Here is a 24,141-nt window from a genome sequence, read left to right as displayed (position 1 = left end):
CTGTTAAAGCTCTGGAGTTTGGAAATATTGCCTCATTGCTATAATTTTTTTTCCACACAATTAATGTTTCTGTGATTTGTTTCCTAACTTATTTATTATAAGATTGTTGCATTTAGATCTAAATTTGACTTTTTTATTTGTTATTTACTATTTTATTTTGGGGGCATGGATTCTAAAGATTATATAATGTTGGCTTAATATATTCATTTATATCACATTCATTGAAAATATAGAAGGCAATAAGGTAGAATACTATGTAAATATACTGTCAGATATGGTGGAACTGTTTATTATTTCTGCTGAGCTGCTTTTTTCTCATTCTTGAGGAAAGTATTCTCATGTTTCTGAAGGGGAGTAAAGGAGTTACCCCATTTGAATAGAAAAATGACAAAGGGATAGCTAGGAATTGGGTTGATGGAATAAAATAAGCAATAATAGTAAATGATCATTGAAAAGCAAACAAATAACATGGTATTATGTTGTAAGATGACATCAAGTTGTGACTCTTTTAAGAGTGATTTTCAAGCATCTTTTATATGGTGGCAGATTGAAAGGAAAGTTTAACTGAATGATTTCCGAAGTCTTTTCCAATGCTATTATTCCATGTAACATGCAGAAAACTCTTAGTTTTAAAATCACTGTCTTAATTTAATTAAAATAAGTGCATAATTGTTATTGCTTAAGGCCTTCTTCAGAGCATCTTTTACCTCCTTATTCCTCAAACTGTAGATAAGGGGATTTAACATGGGAACAATCACTGTATAAAAGACTGAGGCCATCTTATCTGTATCAAGGGAATGGTTTGAGCTCGGCTGTAAATACATAAATATTAAGGTCCCGTAAAAAATGGTGACAGCCATCATGTGTGAGCCACAGGTAGAGAAAGCTTTATGCCTGCCTTCAGCTGATTGCATCCTTAGAATTGCAGAGATAATAAATACATAGGAGACAAAGATTACCATAAGAGACAAAATAAGCATTATCCCTGCACATGCAAAAATCCACATTTGTTTGAAATGGGTATCAGAGCAGGACAGCCTCAAGAGAGGCATATCATCACAGTAGAAATGGTTGATAATATTAGAACCACAGTAGGAGAGGCGGAATGTCAAGATAACATGGTAGAGTGCCACCATGAAACTGTAGATGTAGGGAGCAGCTACAAGCTGAACACAGATTTTTGGAGACATCAAAACCATATAAAGCAAAGGGTTGCAAATGGCCATATAGCGATCATAGGCCATGGAAGCTAGCAACAAGCATTCTGCATTCATGAAGTTAATAAAACACCCTAATTGAGTAGCACACGCATAGAAAGAAATTATATTTTTCTCATATAAGAAATTCCCCAACATCTTAGGTGTGATTGAAGAAGAATAACAGAAATCTACAAATGCCAGGTGACTTAAGAAGAAATACATTGGAGTTTTTAGTCGTGAGTCTATTCTGATGAGTGTGATGAGACCCAAATTGCCCACCACTGTGACCATATAGATAGATAGGAATATTATGAAGAGAGGAATCTTCAGCTCTTTCTTGTCAGTGATGCCCAAGAGAATGAACTCAGTCACCCTAGTGAAATTAATCTCAGCCATTTATTCCATTTGGGAGCCTAAATGAAGGATTAGGAAACAAAAAAAAAGACCAATTAGCCACTCTTTTTCCTCTTCCCTAAATAGTTTTCTTCACTGTCATCTTCAAGGCTAGCAATACTCAATAATTCAGTGTTGGTTTTTTTGTTTTCTTTTGTACTAAATATTGCTTTACATTAATCATATGAGATAATCAAAACAATATTACTTTTCTCTTGGTGAAGCTGAGAACACTAAGGCTCAATTGGCCATCTGAGTGCCTATAATGTGTTACTTTTCTCATACTATCCTGACTCAACATAAGAAGTAATAAGCTTACACATTTCTTATGACAGACACTGTCTGTCATGAGTTTTTATTTTTGCCTCCACTGATCTAATTCACCCTATTTTTTTTTGTTGTTATCTACCACATGCAAGGCATTTTCCTAGATTCTAGAAATTCAACAAAATGGAAAACTGTTCCCATACAAAAGAAACTTGTATTGTACCAAAGTTGAGACTACATTTAAATACTTTAAAAATATAATGAATTTTAATGATATAGAGAACATAACAAGCAAAACTTCCATTGTAAGATTGCATCGTAGTTTATTATAATTACTTTAGTAGATCATTAGAAGAAATTCTGTTTTATTGTACTTTTTTTGTATTCCCAATATTCTGCATTTTGTCTAGAACATACAAATGTTCTTAATAAATGCTTATTGACTGGGTGATTGACTTGTAGAAATGTGAGTATTCAAGAAGTTCAAGGAAAGGAGGAAACAAGCATTTATTAAGGGCCTAATATGTGACAGTTAGCAAACTAAGGGCTTTAACTTGGGAAATAGTTGATATTAATATCCATTTTATACTTTAGGAAACTTAAATAAACAATTAAATGACTTGCCCAGAGTCACAGAGCTCAAAAGTATATAAAGCTTTATTTAAACTCTGGTATTCTGAAATCAGGCCTAACACTCCAATAACTACTCTCTAGTGGAGATAATGGATTAAAAGAGAAAAGTAATGCTTTCTAGTTATGAAAGAATATCTGTGTGAATAGACAGAGATGAAATATGGAAGGCTTAATTAGGAATTTAGCACCTGTTTGATTGGAACACAGAATACTTGTAAGACAGTAATATGTACTTTTGTTCTTTTATTTATTTTAAAAATGTTGTAATAACTTTATTTTAATGTAATTGTTTTCTGTGTAATCTCAAATATTTTAATTTGTATATTTAAAAACATTATCTTCAATCACAGTTCATTGGCTTTATATATATTCCCATCAGAGAGCATACCCAAAATAAAAATGTTATGAATATCTACTCTGAATGCTGGATTTGGTTCTAGATTGAAGGAATTTAAATATTAAGCTAAGTAATTTCTATTTTATGTTATGGAGAGGACAGTTACTGAAAATTCTTTATCAAAACTACAAATGGCACAGTCATATTTGCTTCTTTTGGGGAATACAGTTTTCCATTTTTTGAATTTAGTGAAAAATATGACTATAATTTGATTTAAGATCACTCATTAGAACCCCAGAGTAAAGAATAAAATGGAATTGTAGTAATACCAGTAATAGAAAACAAAGAAAATGACAGTAACCATGAAAGGTGAATCTAAATGAAATTGTAATGTTCTTTCCCATTGAGTTTCTAATGGTTTGTCTCAATATTTCAACACGTAGCAAGGGGTGTGGCAGGATACCAGGTAATGAGAACAGTCATAGTAAATATGGTCTCATCTAGATGTTTAGGGGACCATAAAGCAGCTTGCCTTTTATGACTAATTTGTTCCATCAGTTCAATCATGCCAATCTTCAATTCATTATGACCTTAGAGATTGAAGTGAGGTGTTGATTGAATATTTTTTAAACCCAAATACTGGTTGAGACAATTTTTCTACTTTTCAAATGATTGTTTTGAGTATATTACAAAACCAAATGACAATAACAGCAATGTCAAAACAAACAAATAAATAAAAAAGAAAGCTATCTTCTCATGACTTTTGGACTCTTGTTCTTAAAGATGAATTAGAATAGCAGTTCATTCCAGGAGAAATCCCAGTCTATTCTGATTAAGTTCTGAGTCCTCAACAGGGACCTTATTTTTCTTGCCCAATAAAACCATATCCTTTCTTACTTCCCATCCTTTAATAGTTCTCAAAATCTTATTAAACATCAATGTACTGACTGACCTCACCATCATTTGCCTTTAGTGTGTATGATTGTATGTTGAACAATACAGTGAGAAAATCAAATTTGTTCCATTTCTCAATCAATTCTATTTTGTAGTTTACTTTTTTCCCCATGTATTTTGTATAACTTTGTATAACTGTCTCTGAATTGAGAAATTTCTAGCTTCAGAATTTCCGCCTTTGACTCTAAACTTTTGTCCCATAAATCACCTTAATTCAAAATATATATATATATATATATATATATATATATATATATCACTTCTACACATCTTACTGCCTTATATGCATAGGGGAGGCCTTTTATCTCCCTCGCAAGCCTGGCAAGATGTATGCTGGTGAGTGTTACTACTGGGATTATATCCCAAAGAGATTATAAAGAAGGGAAAGGGACCTGTATGTGCACGAATGTTTGTGGCAGCCCTTTTTGTAGTGGCTAGAAACTGGAAACTGAATGGATGTCCATCAGTTGGAGAATGGCTGAATAAATTGTGGTATATGAAAATTATGGAATATTACTGTTCTGTAAGAAATGACCAACAGGATGATTTCAGAAAGGCCTGGAGAGACTTACACGAACTGATGCTGAGTGAAATGAGCAGGACCAGGAGATCATTATATACTTCAACAACAATACTAGATGATGACCAGTTCTGATGGATCAGGCCATCCTCAGCAACGAGATCAACCAAATCATTTCTAATGGAGCAGTAATGAACTGAACTAGCTATACCCAGAAAGAACTCTGGGAGATGACTAAAAACCATTACATTGAATTCCCAATCCCTATATTTATGCACACCTGCATTTTTGATTTCCTTCACAAGCTAATTGTACAATAATTCAGAGTCTGATTCTTTTTGTACAGCAAAATAATGTTTTGGTCATGTATACTTATTATGTATCTAAGTTATATTTTAATATATTTAACATCTACTGGTCATCCTGCCATTTAGGGGAGGGGGTGGGGGGGTAAGAGGTGAAAAATTGGAACAAGAGGTTTGGCAATTGTTAATGCTGTAAAGTTACCCATGTATATATCCTGTAAATAAAAGGCTATTAAATTTAAAAAAAAAAAAAAAAAAAAAAGATGTATGCTGGTGCCAGAAATTCTGTTATCTCTGTTCCACTAACAAACCCTGGAGGATACAGATGGGATCCATAATCAGACAGTATTTCTTAAGGACAAGGGAAGGGTTCTTGCCCTGTATTTCTGTATTCTGAATTTCTGGCCAATTATATTGTTTTTCCTGTCTATAATGCTTCAGGTTTTTTAGCAAATCATATGTTTTCCCCATCTAAGATCCTGCCTTCTAATTTTTGGATACCCCTCCTTTTATCCATAAAAAATTATTTGTCCACATTCTGGGTACTTCTTTTTTTTTTTTTGGTTTATGGAGGAGCTTAAGACCCCTTTTTACTGATAACTAATATCTTTACCAATACATTATACATGATTGGAACTTTGTGCCTCAGTTTACATTAATTTCAATCATGACAACAGAAAAAGCCCTTTTAAGGCTAAACTAATATACTCACAAGCAGAATGGTTCTCTTAATGACAGCTCTTCAAAGTCTAATTTTACCTCAGAATTCAATTGGTTCATTGTGCTTACCAGATAATTACTTGCTTTTTTGCCTTGACCTCAGCCTGGAGTTATCATAGCCATCTAGTGTTAGGGAAAAAAAGAAGAAAGAAAACTATCTTACTAGTGATGAAATATTTTCAATACACTACTTTCAGGGAAATTATTCCTCCTCTCTTCACGATTCTTGTTTAATTATCTTTTGTAAGCTAGCTTCCTCACCATTTATAAATATTACTCATTGATCTTTTTTTTCTCCCAAAAAATCATTAATGTGGAAATATTTTATATAACTACATAACCCAAGCTGTATAAATTGCTGTCTCAAGGAAGCTCTGAGGAAGATAGAATCTGGAACTTAAAACTTAACAGCAAATGTTAATTTTCTTTTACTTATAATTGAGTAAAAACATATTTAAAATAAATGTTACTCATTTGAAGTCATTTGCAGAAAGTTTTTCTTAATATATTTTCATTGTTCTTTCCAATTTATCAAATTTCTTCCTCTCTCTTAATTTTGCTGAGGTTGAAGAAACCTAATCTTCTTATGTGAGACAGAGATCACCACTCAAGTAAATCAAATAAATTAAAGGGATTTCTAAAGGTAAAATCAGAAAGGAATTTTATTATGTTCTCACAAGAAAAGGTGTCTCCCTTCCCACAAGCAGTTAGGCAAGGAGAGGTGAGGCGAGTTAACAGACAAGAATTATATAAGGGCTTGGGATAACATTCCCTATAGCCTAGATCTTTGCCCTGATTAGCCAGGACAAATGACCTCACATTCTAAGTCATAAATGAGGAAAAATTTTCAACCCAACCACATTTTAAGCATTACTAAATTACCTTATATGGGAGTTTCACTACCAAGGTGGCGCCAATTTAGTTTCACCAAAAAAAAAGGTCCCATCCTTTTAAACCATGTGATCTCTGGAGAAAGAAACCTGTCCCTGAGACACAGCTGACCTTCACTCAATTATTACAACCCTGTCTCCATCTTGTGAGATAGCTTTCACAGTTCACTTCATTCATTTTGATGAAAGTTCTAATATCAGAATACAATATAATCATGTTCACTAATTCATTGATCAATAATTCTTCACTAACCACATATTGGGCACGTGCTTGTTAATAACTAGCAACTGACCATTTTTCTCACCTTTGTTTATAAACATATCTCTGAGAATTCATCAAAGACCCTAGTATTTCATATATCATCTAAAATTCTTAATTTATATAATATTCCTACTTATCAAATTTAGAATTAGGGCTGGAAAAGTCCTCAGAAGCTGGATTAGTTAATCCTTTAATTTAACAAAAGTAGAAATTTGAGCCTCCCAATAATTGAAATAATATGGCAGGAACCCTATGCCAGTGGGCTTTCCACTGTCCCATCCCACCTTTTTCAAATTATAAGAAGTAATACACCATTCTTTTATCATAATTTTTAAATGTATCTGTTTCAAAAGTCTGTTCAGATTTTCAATTATGAACATGGAATTTTTCTGCTTTGTTCTTATAGATTTTGAAAGTAATAGTATTATGTTCATATTTTTTAAAAAAATTAATAACTATTGAAATGATACCTTAGTTATTTAACTGACTTAATTGTATGCTTAAAATATTAATCAATTTGTCAAAGTTCACAAACCTTCTGAAATATTGTTACCTACCCAGAATAAGGAAACGGTTTTCTCCTTACAAATTTTTTGGCACAACAATTAAATACAAGGTTTTATTGATGTCTGTGTCCCTAAAGGATAACTGTCATATGTCCCCAAAGATCATGACTAATTCAGTCTTTAAGAAAGAAATTAACTACAAACTCCCTGGGGAATTCAAAGTAGACTAGATGCTAATTTAGAAGCTACTTTGAGTTTCTTCAAGACAGCAGTCCTAAAGCTGTTTCTCACTGGAAAAGGAACATAATGGAAGCAAGCAATTGGACTTTAAAACACATGAGAAATTTTTTTTCATTCTTTCAAATAAGTATTCCATATTTTTGCTATTGAAAATAAAAAAATACCTGCAAAGATAGTTTTCAACATTCACCCTTACAAAACCTTGTGCTTCAAATTTTTTTTCCCTCCCTTTCCCCTACCCTCTCTCCTAGACAACAAGCAATCCAATGTATGTCAAACATGTGCAATCCTTCTACACCTTTTTCTACATTTATCATGCTACAGAAGAAAAATCACATTATAAAAGAAAGAAAAAAAGGAAGCAAATAACAACAAAAAGATTAATGTTGTGATCCATATTCAGTCTCCATAGTTCTCTCTCCAGATGCAGATGGCTGCCTCCATCACTTCTATTTGAATTGCCCTGAATCACTTCATTATTGAAAATAGCTGCATCCATCCAAGTTGATCATCACATAATCTTGTTGCTGTTGTACAATGTTCTCTTGATTCTACTCACTTCACTTAGCATCAGTTCATGTAGTCTCTACAAATCTTTCTGAAATCATCCTGCTGAATATATGTTTCTTATAGAACAATATTTCATTACTAACTTATTCAGCCATTCCCCAACTAATGGGCATCCACTCATTTTACAACTCTTTGCCACTACAAAAAGGGCTGCTACCAACATTTCTGCATATGGGAGTCTTTTTCCCTCTTTTATGATCTCTTTAAGATACAGTCCCAATAGAGACACTGCTAGATTAAAGGATATGCACATTTTCCCCCCATAATTTTATTTATTTTGTTTTTTTAATTGAAGCTTTTTAATTTTCAAAGTACAAGGATATTCTAGGATAATTTTTTTTTCCACACTGACCTTTGAAAAACATTGTGTTTCAGTTTTCCATCTTTTCCCCCCACCCCTTCCTAAATGACATGTAATTCAATATATGTTAAACATGGCAAAAATATATGTTAAATCCAATATAGGTATACATATTTATATAATTATCTTGCTGCACAAGAAAAATCAGATCAAAAAGTTAAAAAGAAGAAAAGAAAAAGAAATAAAATTCAAGCAAACCACAACAAAAAGAATGAGAATGTTTTGTTGTGATCCACTCTCAGTTTCCACAGTCCTCTCTCTAGGTATAGTTAGCTCTCTTCTTCACAAGATCATCAGAACTGGTCTGAATAATCTCATTGTTGAAAAAAGCCACATCCATCAGAATTGACCATCATATAATCTTGTTTCCATGTACAGTGATCTCCTGGTTCTGTTCATTTCACTCATCATCAGTTCATGTAAATCTCTCCAGACCTCTCTGAAATCATCCTGCTTTTTGTTTCTTTTTTTACAACAATTTTTTTTATTAAAGCTTTTTATTTGGGGGACAGAGAAAAGATCATACAAATCTTTTTTGGAGCTCTTCCCAACACCTTCACACTTAGAGAAAACCCAGCCCCTGAATTAGTTCTGAACTGACAGAAACCACAAATATTGGGAGTGTAACAAACTACCAACATAAGATAAATTTTTTTTGGCTGAAGCAATTGGGGTTAAGTGACTTTCCCAGGGTCATACAACTAGGAGTTGTTAAGTGTCTGAGACCAGATTTGAACTCAGGTCCTTTTGACTTCAGAGCTGGGCTTTATCCACTGTGCCACCTATCTGCCCTAAGATAATTTCTAAGATCACCAAAAAAGGTCTGTTTCAATAGGCATAGAGAGAAGCAGGCCAAGCACAAGCTGCTGACCACAGACACAGAATGAAGGCAGCATAGATCTAGGACAGTGAGAGCTCTGTGTGCTGGAGAATCTATAGGAGGAATCTACAGCATTGTTTACTACTCTGCCCTGGTTGCAAGGCAGTAAATCAGCAGAGAAGTTAGAAAACACCAAGACAAAAGGTAAATAGTGAACACCAGAATCTCACAGGACCAGGCCACATCCACCCAGCACTGGATGTCAGTAAGCACTGACCCAGATCAGCTACTTCCACTTGTAGAAGGTTGGACAACTTTCCTTGCCCTAAAAATCAATCTCAACTTTTAATAAAAATAAGCAAAAAAGCAAAAAGAACACTTACCATAGATAGTTGTTATGGTAAAACACAAGAACAGAATTCAAACCCTGAGGTCACTAAAAGCAGATTTAAAAGAGAGCTAGAAGAAAAATTGGGAAATAAATGAGAACTTTGGAAGAAGGTTTGGAAAAGAAAACACAGAAATTAACTGAAGAAAACTCCTTACAAAATAGATTTAGTGTGAGACAGCTAGAAGGCATAGTGGATAGAGCACTGGCCCTGAAGTCAGAAGGACCTGACTTCAAATCTGGCCTCGAACACTTAATAATTCCTAGCTGGATTTCGCTAGGGAAGTCACTTAAAACCAAGTGCCAGAAAAAAAAAGAAAGAAAGAAAAGAAAAGAAAAAAATAGATTTAGTGAAATGGAAAAAGCATATAATAGCTTGCAAAATACATTTGACTATTGGAAAATGGAAATGGAAAAAGAAAACAATTCCCTGAAAAAGTGAATTTGTGAAACAGAAAAAGAAATCAACTCCCTGAAAAACAGAACTAGTGAAATGGAAAAAAAAATCTATAGACCAACAACTCATTTAAAAATTTAATTGGCCAAATACCAAAAAACAAAAACTAAAAGAAAAACAAAAACTAAAAGAGGTAAATGAAGAAAAGAATTCACTAAAACTCAGAACTGAACAAATGGAAATGAATGACTCAATGAGACAACAAGAAAAAATCAAGCAAAACCAAAAAAAAAGAAAGAAAGAAAGAAAAAATTGAAGAAAATGTAAAATTGCTACTTGGGAAAACAACCGACCTGGAAAATAGATCTAGTAGAGATAATCTAAGGATTATTTGACTTCCTGAAAACTATGATAAAAAAAAAAGAGCCTAGACATTATTTTTCAGGAAATCATCAAAGAGAACTGCCCTAGAATCAGAAGGTAAAATAGCCATTGAAAGAATTCACCGAACACCTCCTGAAAAAGGCCCTGAAATTAAAACTTCAAGGAATATCATGGCTAAATTTCAGAAGTATCAGACTAAAGAAAATATATTACAAGCAGACAGAAAGAAACAATTCAAATACCAAGAGTTCTACCCAGGACCTAGCAGCTTCCAATTTAAAGAACTGAAGAGCCTGTAATCTGATATTCTAAAAGCTTGATATGATTATAATAAAGCAAGAATCTGGAAAAAAAGTGGAAAGGATAGAAGAGAACTAAAATGTATCAGTTTTATCAAAGCCCAAAGAGGGAGAATATGTGGAAGCACATTGTAAGTTATCAAATGCAGCAGAAAGCACAAGAAGAATGAGGATTAAGAAAAAGGACACTTGATTGAGTAAAAAAAAAAAAAAGCCATTGGTAATTTTGGAGAGAACAGTTCCAGTTCAGTAATGAGGTCAGATGTAATATTATATATATGATAAAACTAGAAGCACCAAGTGAATTTTGAAGTCTGGCCATGAAAAAAGAAGAGATATATTATGATAGCTAACTGAAGTGGTAAGATATAAGAAAATGAATGTTTTATATGTTTTCCTAAGGATGGGGAAGATGTGGGTGTGTCTAGTTGGGAAAAGAAATGGAAACTATAAGCAAGAAAGTGAGAGACAAACATATAGACATAGAAAAAAAAAAAGAGACACAGAGAAAGAGACAGAGACAGAAAGTCAGAGAGAGAGACAGAAAGATTGAAATTAACCATTTTCAGAGATATTTGAGAGGTGATTCTCAGATAATGACAAGGTGACCTTTGAAATCTTTTTTTCTTTGAGATTCTATCTTTCTATTGCAGAATAATAATATGGCATTTAAGTTGAAAAGGATTTTAAAGATCTCATAACTCAATCTATCATTTTATCAAGAAGAAAACTATGGCCCAATGACATAGGCGATAAGTAGCAAAGCCAAGATTTGAATTAAATCCTCTGACAACAAATTTGGTATGCTTTGCACTACACTGTGGCTACTATGTCACAAGGACTAAAAGTGTTTTCAACTGTTTCAATTTAGCAAGCACTTTTTAAGTGTTTAAGAAGCAATAGATACTGTGAGAGACGGGAGATAAATAAGATAATTATTTACAAAATATATTATTTAATTAGTTACCCAAATAAGGCAACTCCAGGTTGGAGAAACTCTGTGGGTCAGTGACCACTCAAAGACATTTGTTAAGAGCCCCTACCAATGATTTTGTTTTTACTGGCCAAACAGTAGACTCATTTTTAAAAAGAAAAGACATTTAATCAAACAACAAGATTAGTATTTTTGGATTCAAACACTTATTAGCTATGTCACCCTTAAATCAGGTACCCTGTAAGCATTTTCTACCCATTAAGTGGCAGAATTCAGAAGCAAATGTCTTTTCTTGACCTGTGCAGACTTCTACTGATTGAATCTTTCTATTTATTTCACTCTAACATCTGAAGGAAGAAAAAAAAAACAAAAACTTTTGTTGTTGACCCCAAAATAAAGGCTAACGACGTTTAATTAAATCAGTCACAGTGGGAGTAAAAATGTTTAAATTTAAAAAGTAAAAAAAGGCGTTTAAATGAGATAATATATATGTATAAAATGCTTTACAAAATGCAAAGTGATAAAGCCATCTATTATGATAATGATTGTTATGATTATTAAAAGAACTGAAATGATAAGGTAATAATATAAAGATAGAAAATTGGGAAAACTGAAAATCTTGTGAGTCAAATGATCTGTCTGAGATATTTCATCTGATTTTATAAATACATTGATTCTTGTCCTCTGTTCTATGATATAATAAATTTCCACTGCATTAATTGCTATTCTTCCAGGTTTATAGATAAGAACATATATGATTACACAGCCATATCATCACTTACATGATAATTCTTATGACTCTTCTTTTTAAATTTTTTATTTCATTCAGAAATTAACAAATGTGAATTTTTTTAATCTCAAAAGAGAATCTTTTTGCCTTAGCTTACATTTAGTGTAAATAGAAATTTAGAAATAGTGTCTATATATCAGGGCTACCGAAACTATGCAAACTTATCTACTAATTCATAAAAGTGAAAAGGTAATAGATTAGCATGTTTATTTAGTCAAAGATTTTCTTCCAATTGCTTTGCTCAGGGCATCCTTCACATCTTTATTCCTGAGACCGTAGATCATGGGGTTCAACATGGGGATCACTGTTGTGTAAAATACAGCTACCATTTTACCCTGCTCTACAGACTCTTCAGTGGGACGTCTTAAATGCATACAGAACAGGGTTGAATAGAATATGGTGACCACTGTGAGGTGGGACCCACAGGTGGAGAAAGCCTTGCGTCTGCTCTCAGCAGAACGGCTCCGGAGGATGGCCACAAGAATGAACATGTATGATGTAAGAATGATCAGAAGGGACTGGACATTGCTATAGCCAGCCACTATATACATGGATAGCTCTTTACTATATGTATCAGAACATGCTAGTTTGATGAGAGGTGGGTCAGCACAGTAGAAATGATTAATTTCATTAGCACCACAGAAAGATAGATTGTAGGTCCTCAAGGTTTCCATCACACTAAGAAGGAATCCATAGACATAGGGAATGATGACTAACCGGATACAAATGCTCTTTGACATTTTACTACTGTACAAAAGTGGGTTGCAGATGGCCATATAGCGGTCATAGGCCATGACAGCCAACATACAATGTTCAGTGAGCACCACAGCAATCACAATGTAACATTGGACCAAACAACCAATATAGGAAATGGTTTTCTTCTCTGATAAAAAGTTTTCAAGCATCTTTGGGGTAACATTTGTAGAGAAACATAGATCCAGAAAAGATAAACTACACAGAAAAAAGTACATGGGAGTGTGAAGTTGAGAATCAATTTTGATTAAAACAATCATTCCAAGATTCCCTACCACAGTGACCATGTAGATCATAAGAAATAGCACAAAAACAGCAGTGTGCAGCTCAGGACGACTGGTTAACCCAAGAAGAATGAATTCAGTCACTTGAGTGTAGTTCCTGTTGGACATTTCCTGGACTCCACTTGCGGATCATTGGTTCTGTTATTTAACAAAGAGGTAAAAACAGATAATGAGTGCTCCTTTTCTCTTGTATCATGGCTTTCCTACAAAGAGTCAAAAGCCTTTATTTGCATGATCTCAACAACATTCATATTAAAACAATAAGAAAAGGCAAGGTTAAGACAACTCATTTAAAATTCCATAGCCATATCACCAAGAATTACTTATATCACATCAAATGACATCAAATGAGCTTTCCTTTTCTTTTGAAAGGTGGACAGGATTGTTCCATTGTGTCTCATAAAACACATTGTTGATTTTTTGGCATCAATCTACTGCTTTGGGGTTAGGGAAAGATAACCTGCCTCCCTAAATTGAAATGTTCAAGTAGTTTGTCTTCATTTGTTGCCTTAATGTGGACATATGATATTCCCCTCCATCTGAATCTCTATTCTGTCTGTAACATAAACTCATAAGCATAAGATTCAGGAGGCAAGACCAACACTTGCCCATATAATGAGTTCCACTTCTAGCATCTTCTGCCAATGGTCCCTCAGCTTTTGGCTGAACAATGGCAGAAATGGCAAGCCCTCTATCTAAATCCAAAGCCAACCCACTCCACTTTGGCATAGATATAGTTATAGGGACATTTTTGTTTGTTTGTTTTTCCTTGATTTGAATCAAAATTTGTCACCATAACTTCTCCCAGTGTTGGTCTTTTCTAGACTCCAGGACCATGTGGAATAAACCTTAACTTTCCCATTACAATTTTTTAAATATTTGAAGAAATTTATCACTTCCATTGAATCATTGCTTCACAATACTCCAACTAATTCTTGATTCTTGTGGGAAATGTTTTTTTTTTTTTTATCCTCTTACCATTCTGGCCAAAATACTCCAAATCTACTGCAACTGTTCAATTTCCCTTTCTAAAATATAGGACTTCAACTGAATATAATATAGCAGGGTTATTATTTATTAAGTAAGCAATACAGAATGCTTTTATTACTCCCTGCTTCCCTGGAAAGTATTTGAGAAATCAATCCCATTTTAAGCCCACAATATTTTTAAAAATATTTTACATATACTACTAAATTATCAGCACATTTGTCAAGCATGATAAAATTAAAATTATAAAATAAATGAAGTTTGACTTATTCCCTACTTCTCTTTCTGTGTGCCATCTCTATGTCCCTTTCCTTTGACCTCACAGGGACCTTCTCATTGATCTCATCTTCTTATTTACTGTTATATTCATATTTGCTTTTTATTATTTTTTAAAGCCGTGACTTCATCTTACATAGGGGTCTTGCAGTATGAAAACTTTTTGTCCCATTGCAAATGGCAGAAGATTTGGCAAGCCCTTTGGCAGAGAGGTCAAGTGTCTTACAAATAATCAGATAAATTAGTTTGTATCAAAAATAGGATGTAAACCAAAATGTTCCTAGCAGCAAGGCTGGCACCCTATTTGTTATACTCTACTACTTTGCTAACCTTTTGTTTATTCTATCAACTTACCTTCCTCTCAGTATATAACTTTATTTAAAATAAGGGTAATTCTATCACACAAATTTATATATAAAGCAAGACAAGTTAATCATAAAATTACAAAAGCAAATAATCTAAAAACAACACAACACAACAATCTACTATTTCTGGCAAGAAACTTTTTTAAAAAATAAATTTTAATATATTAAGGACTTTCTATAAGTCAGATCAAGAGAAGGTGAGTAGTATTTAAAAACACAACTTCCTGGAAAATTTTCTTAGCTTTGAGGATTTAAATGCTAATTTAATCATAAGACCAGCCATACCCATAGACTGAATAGTTGAGCACATAAAGTATGTCCCAATATGCTCCAGGAAGAGCTTTGTGCCATGAAAAATCACCACTCTATATTCTCTAATAAGGAGTTCCATTGAATGTGATTTGGGAAAGGGTTATTTTTGTGAAATGATCATTAGTAGACCCTGAAAGATTTTAAAGGTAGAAGAGATTGTCTTAGAAAGAAAAAGATGGGTAAAGGAAAGATTTGGAAAGGGAGTACAGGAAGATGGAAAAAAAGATGGTATTGAGGGAGTTACAATTAATAATCATACTATTAAAGAGAGAGAAGACTGAGAAGCCAGAAGCTGTAGTCAGATTAAAGAAAATGATCTAAAGAAGGAAAATTATTCAGTTTCAAGGAGTTAAGAACTAAGCTGCTTGGTCTCACTATCACTTCTTTCTCCCCTCCATCCCTCCCTCCCCAGCTCTGTCTCTCTCTCTAGCCTTTCAAATGAAAAAAAGTAGACTTGAAAACTGATACTTCTAATTAAAAAGAAGACGGTAGATGCCCTTTCCCCAAAAGTCTGAAATCATAGAAATAAGCTTAAATTCAGCATCCTATTGACAAATTAATTCTATCTACAATTTGCTGAAGATTTAAACTTGTAAATATTTCGGTATTGGTTACCTTCTCTAGTCTTTTTATAATCTCTGTAAGCTAGACAGAGTAAAGATGATTTGTTTCACAGATGAGGAAATAAAGATCTAGAAAAATAAAGCAAATGAATGATTTTCATCAGATTGTACACTGAATTAATATTATAATTTAAAAGGAAAATAGAGAGACCTAATCTTGAAGAATTCATAAATTCATTTTCAGTTCAATTGGTATAAATCCAAAGCCAGTTCAGAAAGCAAAACTCATACCCATAAATGAGTTGATGAATTATAGATTTTTAGAAAAAAAAATTTACATTTGCACGTCTTTAATAAGAAGTATCATAGGAGACAACGCCAAAATATTGACTCCTGTTGAACACCTTAATTTAAAAAGGCCAAGGTCTCCCATTTCATCCAGGGCCATCTCCAGTTGTCTTAATTTATGTCTTGCCATTGGAGCCAGATAGATCTAAAAGAGAAAGTGAGGCAGGTGACCTTTCACAGCCCTAATTCACTTCCATCCAATTCACTTGCATGTTATGGCATCCCCTCCCTGAGGTCATGGTTGTCTTCAAGAACAAAGGACAAACAACAAAACCAACAAATTGCGAGTCACAAAAACTGAGTTTGAGTTTTGGCTTTGTTACTTCCTGTGATTACATGGACAGGTTATTTAAACTCTTTGAGCTTCAGGTTTATTCATCTGTAAAATAAGGAGGTTGGATTATAGGACTATCAATATTCCTTAGCTTTAGTTCTTTTGATAATCTAAGCCATAAAAGTATTATGGCCTTGGTAGAACTCCCATTGGACAATAAACAGGAGCTGGGGACATGAACTACCTGAGAAGAGAATGTTAGAGAGACAGTAGACACTAATGGCTGCATATATTGGAGATCTACTCTATTTGTTTAGACCAGCTATTTGCCCTCTATAAGAATCCGTTTCATCTTTTGGAAAAAGGGAGCAGCAATAAGACCCACACAGCCTGTCTTATAATGAGAAATGTATTTTGTAAATTTCAAATAATATGAAAATGTTTCATTGTCATTATCTAATGCAAAATCGTCTGCAAAATGAATGAGATGGATAATCTCTAAGGTTCTTCTTTTCTCAAATTCTATTTTTTTGTAATTCCAAAGAAGTATATAGATAATATTCTAGAAAATTTATAATAAAATGAATAAAACCCACTCTGTCTCCTTTCCATTTTTAGAAACATTCTATTGAATGTACACAATGTAAAATAATAACAGCATAAAACTTGAGAATTAGAAGAGACTTTTGATGGCATACAGTTCACTCCACCTTCCCTCTGCCCCCATTTTATAAATAAGCAGGTCAAAATGTAGAGAACAGAGAAAAAACATCCTTTCCAGATAGTAGCATGGCATGATTAAAAGCTGTCTCCTGATCTCTTATCATCATCAGTTAACTTGTTATTTTTATGAGCAAATCTCTTCCCTATCTTCCATTTTCCCAATCCAATCCTTATACACATTGGAACACCACTCCATGGGATATAAATTCATTACACAGATTTCTTTTCAATCTTACCTGTGAAAGAAATGGCATTTTCATAGTGACACTAAGGTCAGAAGATTGTCTGCTGAGGAAGCATTTATATCTAGTCTGATACTTGATATTTCATAAGATTTTCTCAAATGTATGAAGAAGGAGCAATTCAAGTGGGAAATCTTGAATATGCCCAGAGGATTTTGCCAATCAGTAGGATTGCATTGGGATTTGGAAATATGGGCCTGTTTTCTTTTATACTCAGCATTACTTGTGTTGCATCATGGTTTTGTCACAAGTATGCAAGGAAATCAGACCTCTGTACAGTACATCAATAAACTGTTAACAGTTTTGGAATAGAATAATACCCCTAGCCAATGTGACAGTTAAACATAATCCAGGAAGATTTCTTATTGTATAAACATTGTCCCAACTATGAGAGATAAGATCCGTTTGAGTGCAGTAGATCAAGCCTATATTTCTTTCATGGCAACTAGGTTGTATAGTAGATAGAGTATCAGTTCTGGAGTCAGGAAGACTCAGTCTTTGTGAGATCAAAACTAGTCTCAGATTCTTACTATCTGTATGATCCTGGTCAAGTCATTTCACCCTCTCTGCCTCAGTTTCCTACTTTGTAAAATGAGCTGGAGGTAGAAATACCAAACCACTTCATTGTCTTTGACAAGAAAATTCCCATATGGTGTAATGAAGAGTAGAATATGTTTGAAATGACCAAGCCAACACAACAACATACTGCAATAAACTAGAGGTATTCAATAAATAATTATAAGAGATCCCATATGGTACAATGATCAGAGCATTGACCTTGGAGACAGGACTTAGCTTTTTAAGTATTTAACCTAAGCCACATCACTTAACCCCCATCAAGACTTCATTTTCCTCTTCTATAAAATGAAAGTCTCAGAAAGTCTCAAATGTCATTCCTTCTACTTCTGTTCATGTATTTTACTTAATAGTTATTGTAAAGTTTGATTATTCCATATACTCAAGAATTTCATTTGTAGATAATTTCTATTTCTTCTTCTTTGCTTACTATAACAGGCTTTTGACAATAATTCTTTCTTCTACAAGTAAATGAAATATTGGTAACTGGTAAGGAACCAAAAAACAGTCCAACATTTTGTTAACCTTAACCATACCCCATATACACATTTTGCTTTTTTTATACAATATAAATAGTACATATAAGGATATACGGAACACATGTAATCTACTTAATCAACTCCTTGGCTCTAAAGTTCATTCAAGTACCAAGAGATGATGGAGAAAATATAATGATTCCAGTAAATCATCTTTTCCACAGCTGCATGATTATATTCAAGTAGATAGAAAAGTTCAAAGTCAATTAAAAAAAAGAAAAAAAAAAGAAACTAGACTCTTTTTTATAAATATACCATTCTAAACTAAAAAAAAAAAAAAGAAAAGAAAAAAAAACAACCCAAGAAGTTCTGAATCCAGCAATCATGAAGAAATTGATTAAAGAAGTACACAAATGCTAATAAATTTTCCTTTGGTCCTCACTGTGTTATATCTTTAGATGCACCAGTATTATAGGATTTTTCTCTGCTTGTATCTCCTTTCCTCCTACTGGGGGAAAATCCTCTGCTGACCAGAGATATAGTATGACTTGACATCACACCACTGGCATGGGAAAAGTTCAGAAATAATGCAGGAATTTTAAAAGAAATGGTTAATGAATCCAAGGGTCAGAGAGCTACAGTGAACTTAAAATGCAATCTTTTTAATGGTCACTTCATGGATGAAGAAAATTGGTGTCCAGAAAAAGGAATTGACTTTCTGAAGAGATCCCACATTGTTATGGTTCAGTGTATACTGTATACAGATACTAAAGTATCCATAGATCAGATAATATAATAAGCTGCCAATCATTAATAAGAATCTGTGTTTTCAATTAAATAAAATTCTCTCTCTACAATGTCCCTCACACCCAAGGAAAACAAAACAAAGCAAAAAAAAAAGATAAATAATCATAATAAAACAAAATAAATTATCACTTGAGTTATATCCAAAAATATATCTCTTTTTAAAACCAGTCTATTTTGTTTACATTAAAAGGTGAGCAAAAAACATCATTAATTTTCTTTAAATGATGATTGGTCATTGTATGGATCAGACTTCTTAAGTTTTTTATAGTTGTTTGTCTTTACAATGTTTCATCAAGTACCTTCTAAATGCCAGAATCTGTGCAAGATGCTAGGCACATGAAGACAAAAATTAAAGTCTCTAGCTTTCAGAAGATTCTGTTTTGTTGGTAGAGATATAATACACATATATAAGAACAGAAAAAACAACTTTGAAGTAAACAATCTAATAGCATAAATACTATACATTATAATTATATTCATATTAATAATAGTCCAATCTGTAATTTGGAATATCTGATTAAATTTTAAAATTCCAAAATTTATTTTATTGTAATGATTAATTTTTAAACTTTAACTAGGAAAAAATATTTAATTTTACAGCTGCTAAGTAAATATAAATCATTATGATAAAAAGTGAAAAAAGACAAAACATAGATTTGAAGTTTTACTAACAATATTAGCTTTTAAAGTAATAAACTATTTTAGACAACCCAACACTGAAATTTATTTGGAAAGTTCTTTTTTGAAGAGTTCTTTGCTTAAGGCTTCTTTAACATCTTTGTTCCTTAAACTATAAATCATAGGGTTCAACATGGGGATCACTGTGGTATAAAACACAGCTACCATTTTCCCTCGTTCCACAGATTTCTCAGAGGGTGGTGTTAGGTACATGAAGAAGAGAGTTGCATAAAATATAGTGACAGCTGTCAGGTGAGACCCACAGGTAGAGAAGGCCTTACGTCTGCTGTCTGCAGAGCGAAGCCTGAAGATTGCTGGGAAAATGTACAGATAGGAGATGAGAATGATGAGCAGGGAAAAGGTGAGGTTAAACCCAGCAACAACAAACATTGATGTTTCTTTGTTGTAAGTACTAGAACAAGCTAATTTGATGAGAGGAGGGTCAGCACAGTAGAAATGATTAATCTCATTGGGGCCACAGAATGATAAGCTATAGGTCCACATGGTCTCCATGAGGCCTGTGAGGGAGCCATAGACATAAGGCACTGAGATGAGAGAGGAGCAGACAGTTGGGGACATCTTACTGCCATAGAGCAGAGGATTGCAGATGGCCATGTAGCGATCAAAAGCCATCACAGCCAGGATGTAGATTTCCACATGGACCAAAGCAATGAAAAGGTAACACTGCACCAAGCAGGCTGAGTAGGTGATGGTGGTCTTTTTCACTATGAAAGTCTCCAGCATTTTTGGACTTACATTGGAAGAGAAACAGAGGTCCGCAAAAGATAAGTGACTCAGGAAAAAGTACATGGGTGTGTGAAGCCGGGGAGTGATTCTCACTAGCACCATCATCCCCAGGTTCCCCACCACAGTGATGATGTAGATGATTAGAAAGAGGACAAAGAATAAGACCTGAAGTTCCAGGCGATGGGTCAGTCCTAGGAGAATAAACTGGGGATTTGTTGTGACATTCTTAGTCATCACTTCTCCAAAGGAGCTCCACACTCCTTGGTTTCGTATTTCCTAAGTTATGAGGGACATGAAATGCAAAAAGTAATATAAATAAAAGAGAAAATTTTTCTTTTTAAAGTAAATGACTTCCATTTTCTTCCTCAACTTTCACTCTGTGCTTTTATTTCCATTACTTCTACTCAAAACACTTCCTTGAATGAACAAGGCAGCTTGTGGTGGCAATTCCCCAGTGGTAAGAAGCAGCTAGGGATACTGGATGACCTCAATGAATATCTTAGCTCTGAAATTATTGTTTGAATACAGGAAAGTCATTTAACTTCTCCAAGCTTATCTTAAATAGAATTTCAAAGGAAACAAATTATATCTATATATTTTTTTCCAATCCACATTCAAAGATTCCCCAGAAATCGATTTATGAATTCCACAGTAGATCTGTGAACCCCATTATGAACTACTCATAGAAAGCCTATGACATCCCTTGCCATTCTGATTCTTATTCTGTATATGTGAAGGTGGATATTTTACCTGAAATATAAATCTTTTACTTGTTCCCCATGAAATATCCGCTGAGTGTGTTTAGCTCATTATATTTGCCTATTGAGAAATATTGGAATATGGGCTCTGTCTCTCAGGCTTCAATCTTTCTGTCCAAGCTTTGTCCTATTTGAAAGTCTGAGATGTGGCCTTTATTCCCTTATTCAAAGAATTGGTAAAAGTGTTTGTTTGTTTCCCACTTAATAGTATTTTTTTTCCAATTTCATTTCACATCACATTTTCCAAATTCATTTTTTACCCTTACCAAGATAAAAAAAGTTTACTAGCACAGAGCCAAAGACAAATTCCAGAGGATTCCATTATAGCTACAAACATGAATTTGATTTTGACTGATTAGTTATTGCTCATTGGATCCAGGTAATCAACTAATTCATTGAATATTTTCTTGTCTTGTTGCTCAGTTGTTGCAGTCAACTCTGACTTTTCCTGGCCCCATTTGCTATTTTCTTGGCAAAAATACTAGTGTAGTTTGACATTTCTTTCTCCAGCTTATTTTATACATGAGGAAACTGAAACAAACAAGGTTAAGTAACTTGCTCATGGTCATACAATTAGTAAGTATCTGAGAATAGATTTGAACTCAAAAAGATAAATCTGCCTCACTCCAGTCCAGGTCTTGTATCCACTGCACCAATTAGCTATTATAATTTAGTTAATCCCTTTTCATCTCATTCACAAGCATAGTATGGGAACCTTTATCAGATTCTTTGCTTAAATGTAAGTATTTTATAATTTTAGGACAGACTTTTCTCTATTCCTCCCTCATAAAATTCCCATCTTTCTATCTTATTTACAATTCAAGCCTTTATGGCTGGAATTTATTTCCTTTTTGTCTCCACCACATTAAGGCCTTTCTATTGTTAAAAATCAATCTAAGAATCTTGTTCTTCATCAACCTATTCTTGATCTTTCCCAGCTATTGGTTTCCTTCCTTCTGGACTCCCAGATATTGGAACTACTTTTTATAGATATTTGTTTTTATTAAGATTTATGTTGCATTACAAGGTCTCCCACAATTTTCAGGTTACTCTTTGATTATCCTAAAACTTTTGGGGTATGTATTTTTACCTATACGTGTAGTATCCTACCCCCTATTTGAATATAAATTTTCCATAAGTAGGGATTTTTATGCTTTCTTTCCATTTATATCTCTATCACTTAACAATATGCCTGGAATAGAGTATATACTTCATAGATTCTGATTGATTGATTAATCATAGAACCAGTTTAATTGGTAAATAAATAATTTGCAAGACTTATTCTTGAAGAAGCTCTTCTTGTCTCAATAATCATTGTTTCTGATTCTAATTGCTAACAAATTATAATATTATTCCAAAATTTTGTCAGGAATAAAAATCAACCCTACTTTTCAATAGACTACAAAATATGCTTTTTTAAAAAAATGAAATTTGGTTCACCTAGTCTTTTTTTCAATTTGCTTCCAAAAATGATTTTAAGACCATCAACAGTGGCATTACAATCACAATTACAAATTCCTTAAGTGTTGTAGGATTTCATTCATCTAGAACTAATAAGTATAATTCACTGGGTCAGGTAGAGCTTGCCTTAATCACTTCATTTGACTTGGGTTTCCACTTCTGAACTAATTTTGTTCCATCCTTCCTCATGGAAAAATAATTTTACATGGATGAGAAAACAAAAGCAAACTGAGAATTAAATATTTTAACCCTTTAACCTTCTTTCCACCCCATCTCTGATGGTCCTCTTGGTCCCAATATTGCTTAAAAAATAAAAAGAAGAAGAAGAAAGAAAAAGAAAAAAAGGAAATAAAAAAGGAAGGAAGAAAAAAGAAAGAAACAATGAAAGAAAAAGAAAGAAAGATAGGAAGGAAGGAGAAAAGGAAAGAGAAGGAAGGAGAGAAAGAAGAAAGGAAGGAAGGAAGTTAGGGAGGAGGGAAGGAAGGTAAGAAGAAAGAAAGGGAGAGAGGGAAAGAGGAAGAAAGAAAAAAGATAATAGCTACAATATCTTTTTCATATAATTGCTGCAGAGATAATACTTTGTAAATTGTAAAACATTGTAATTATTATATGTAAGAAAATAAATGAGAATTATTTTTATAATGGTATAGAAAAAGAAAGATAAAAAAACAAATACTCAGCCTGATTTCCATTTATAAAAAGGTATTTCATTGAATCTTACCTGTAGAAAAAACCTCATAGATTACAGTCAGAATTTTATAGCCTGAAGGAACATCGATGTCAATACTCCATTATTTCACACAGGAAAATATTAAGTGAGGAGTCAGTGGCAAAGAAAAGACTAGAATCTAGCTATCCTATCTCTTAGTATATTGTTGTCTCTTCTATGATCTGGGTTATCATTTTCTGCACAAAACTCCCAAATCCCTTTTTCTTTCCTCCTTTTCCCAAACTCTAGCATTAAAATGCCACATTATAAAATCAATGAAATTCAATGGGGAAAAAAATCAGAGTGTGTGAATAAATTTCTGACTTCATTTTTCGGAACCGTTTGTCCTACCTGTGAAGCAAAATGTATTTTCATAGTAATAAGTTCCAAGAAAGATCTGCTCTAGAAGGATTTATAATAGGGATGATAATGAGGAGTTTTATCCCTGAGGAATTTCATAGACTCACCTAGAAAGTATAATTCAAGTGGGAAATCTTGTATGTCCCAGGGGATAGAAGCTAACTGAGGGGATTATACATCTCTTTTCCTTTTTTTTTTTTTTAAGGGATTCAGAAAGTTGCCAAATCTTGCTTTTCATTACCTATGTCACTGATCCTCATTGAAAACAAAGTC

General features: G+C 33.4%; 3 protein-coding genes across 4 annotated transcripts; all 3 read right to left on the bottom strand.

Annotated features, from left to right (window-relative positions):
* Window positions 1–635: 635 nt before the first annotated feature.
* Window positions 636–5,470, bottom strand: LOC100925548 (olfactory receptor 8U9-like). The gene is made up of 2 exons (XM_003773857.3): window positions 5,398–5,470; window positions 636–1,612 (listed from the first exon to the last, which is right to left on the bottom strand). Exon 2 carries the CDS (start codon window positions 1,593–1,595, stop codon window positions 636–638), a length of 960 nt encoding a protein of 319 aa, XP_003773905.3. The 5' UTR covers window positions 1,596–1,612; window positions 5,398–5,470.
* Window positions 5,471–12,375: 6,905 nt separating this feature from the next.
* LOC100925815 (olfactory receptor 1030-like) lies at window positions 12,376–13,338 on the bottom strand. The gene has a single exon (XM_003773858.2). It carries the CDS (start codon window positions 13,312–13,314, stop codon window positions 12,376–12,378), a length of 939 nt encoding a protein of 312 aa, XP_003773906.1. The 5' UTR covers window positions 13,315–13,338.
* Window positions 13,339–19,878: 6,540 nt separating this feature from the next.
* LOC100926076 (olfactory receptor 5M8-like) lies at window positions 19,879–22,578 on the bottom strand. Of its 2 annotated transcripts, XM_023506403.1 has the most exons (2): window positions 22,549–22,578; window positions 19,879–20,784 (listed from the first exon to the last, which is right to left on the bottom strand). In XM_023506403.1, exons 1-2 carry the CDS (start codon window positions 22,576–22,578, stop codon window positions 19,879–19,881), a joined length of 936 nt encoding a protein of 311 aa, XP_023362171.1. The 2 variants fall into 2 exon arrangements, with proteins under 2 accessions (XP_023362171.1, XP_003773907.1); XM_003773859.1 differs by lacking the exon at window positions 22,549–22,578 and having other exon boundaries at window positions 19,879–20,814.
* Window positions 22,579–24,141: the final 1,563 nt, after the last annotated feature.

Source organism: Sarcophilus harrisii, chromosome 6 (genome assembly GCF_902635505.1).
Source record: "Sarcophilus harrisii chromosome 6, mSarHar1.11, whole genome shotgun sequence".
Taxonomy (NCBI): Eukaryota; Metazoa; Chordata; class Mammalia; order Dasyuromorphia; family Dasyuridae; genus Sarcophilus; species Sarcophilus harrisii.
The sequence above is the reverse complement of the archived record's forward strand: the minus strand, read 5'-3'. Positions and strand labels throughout refer to the sequence as shown.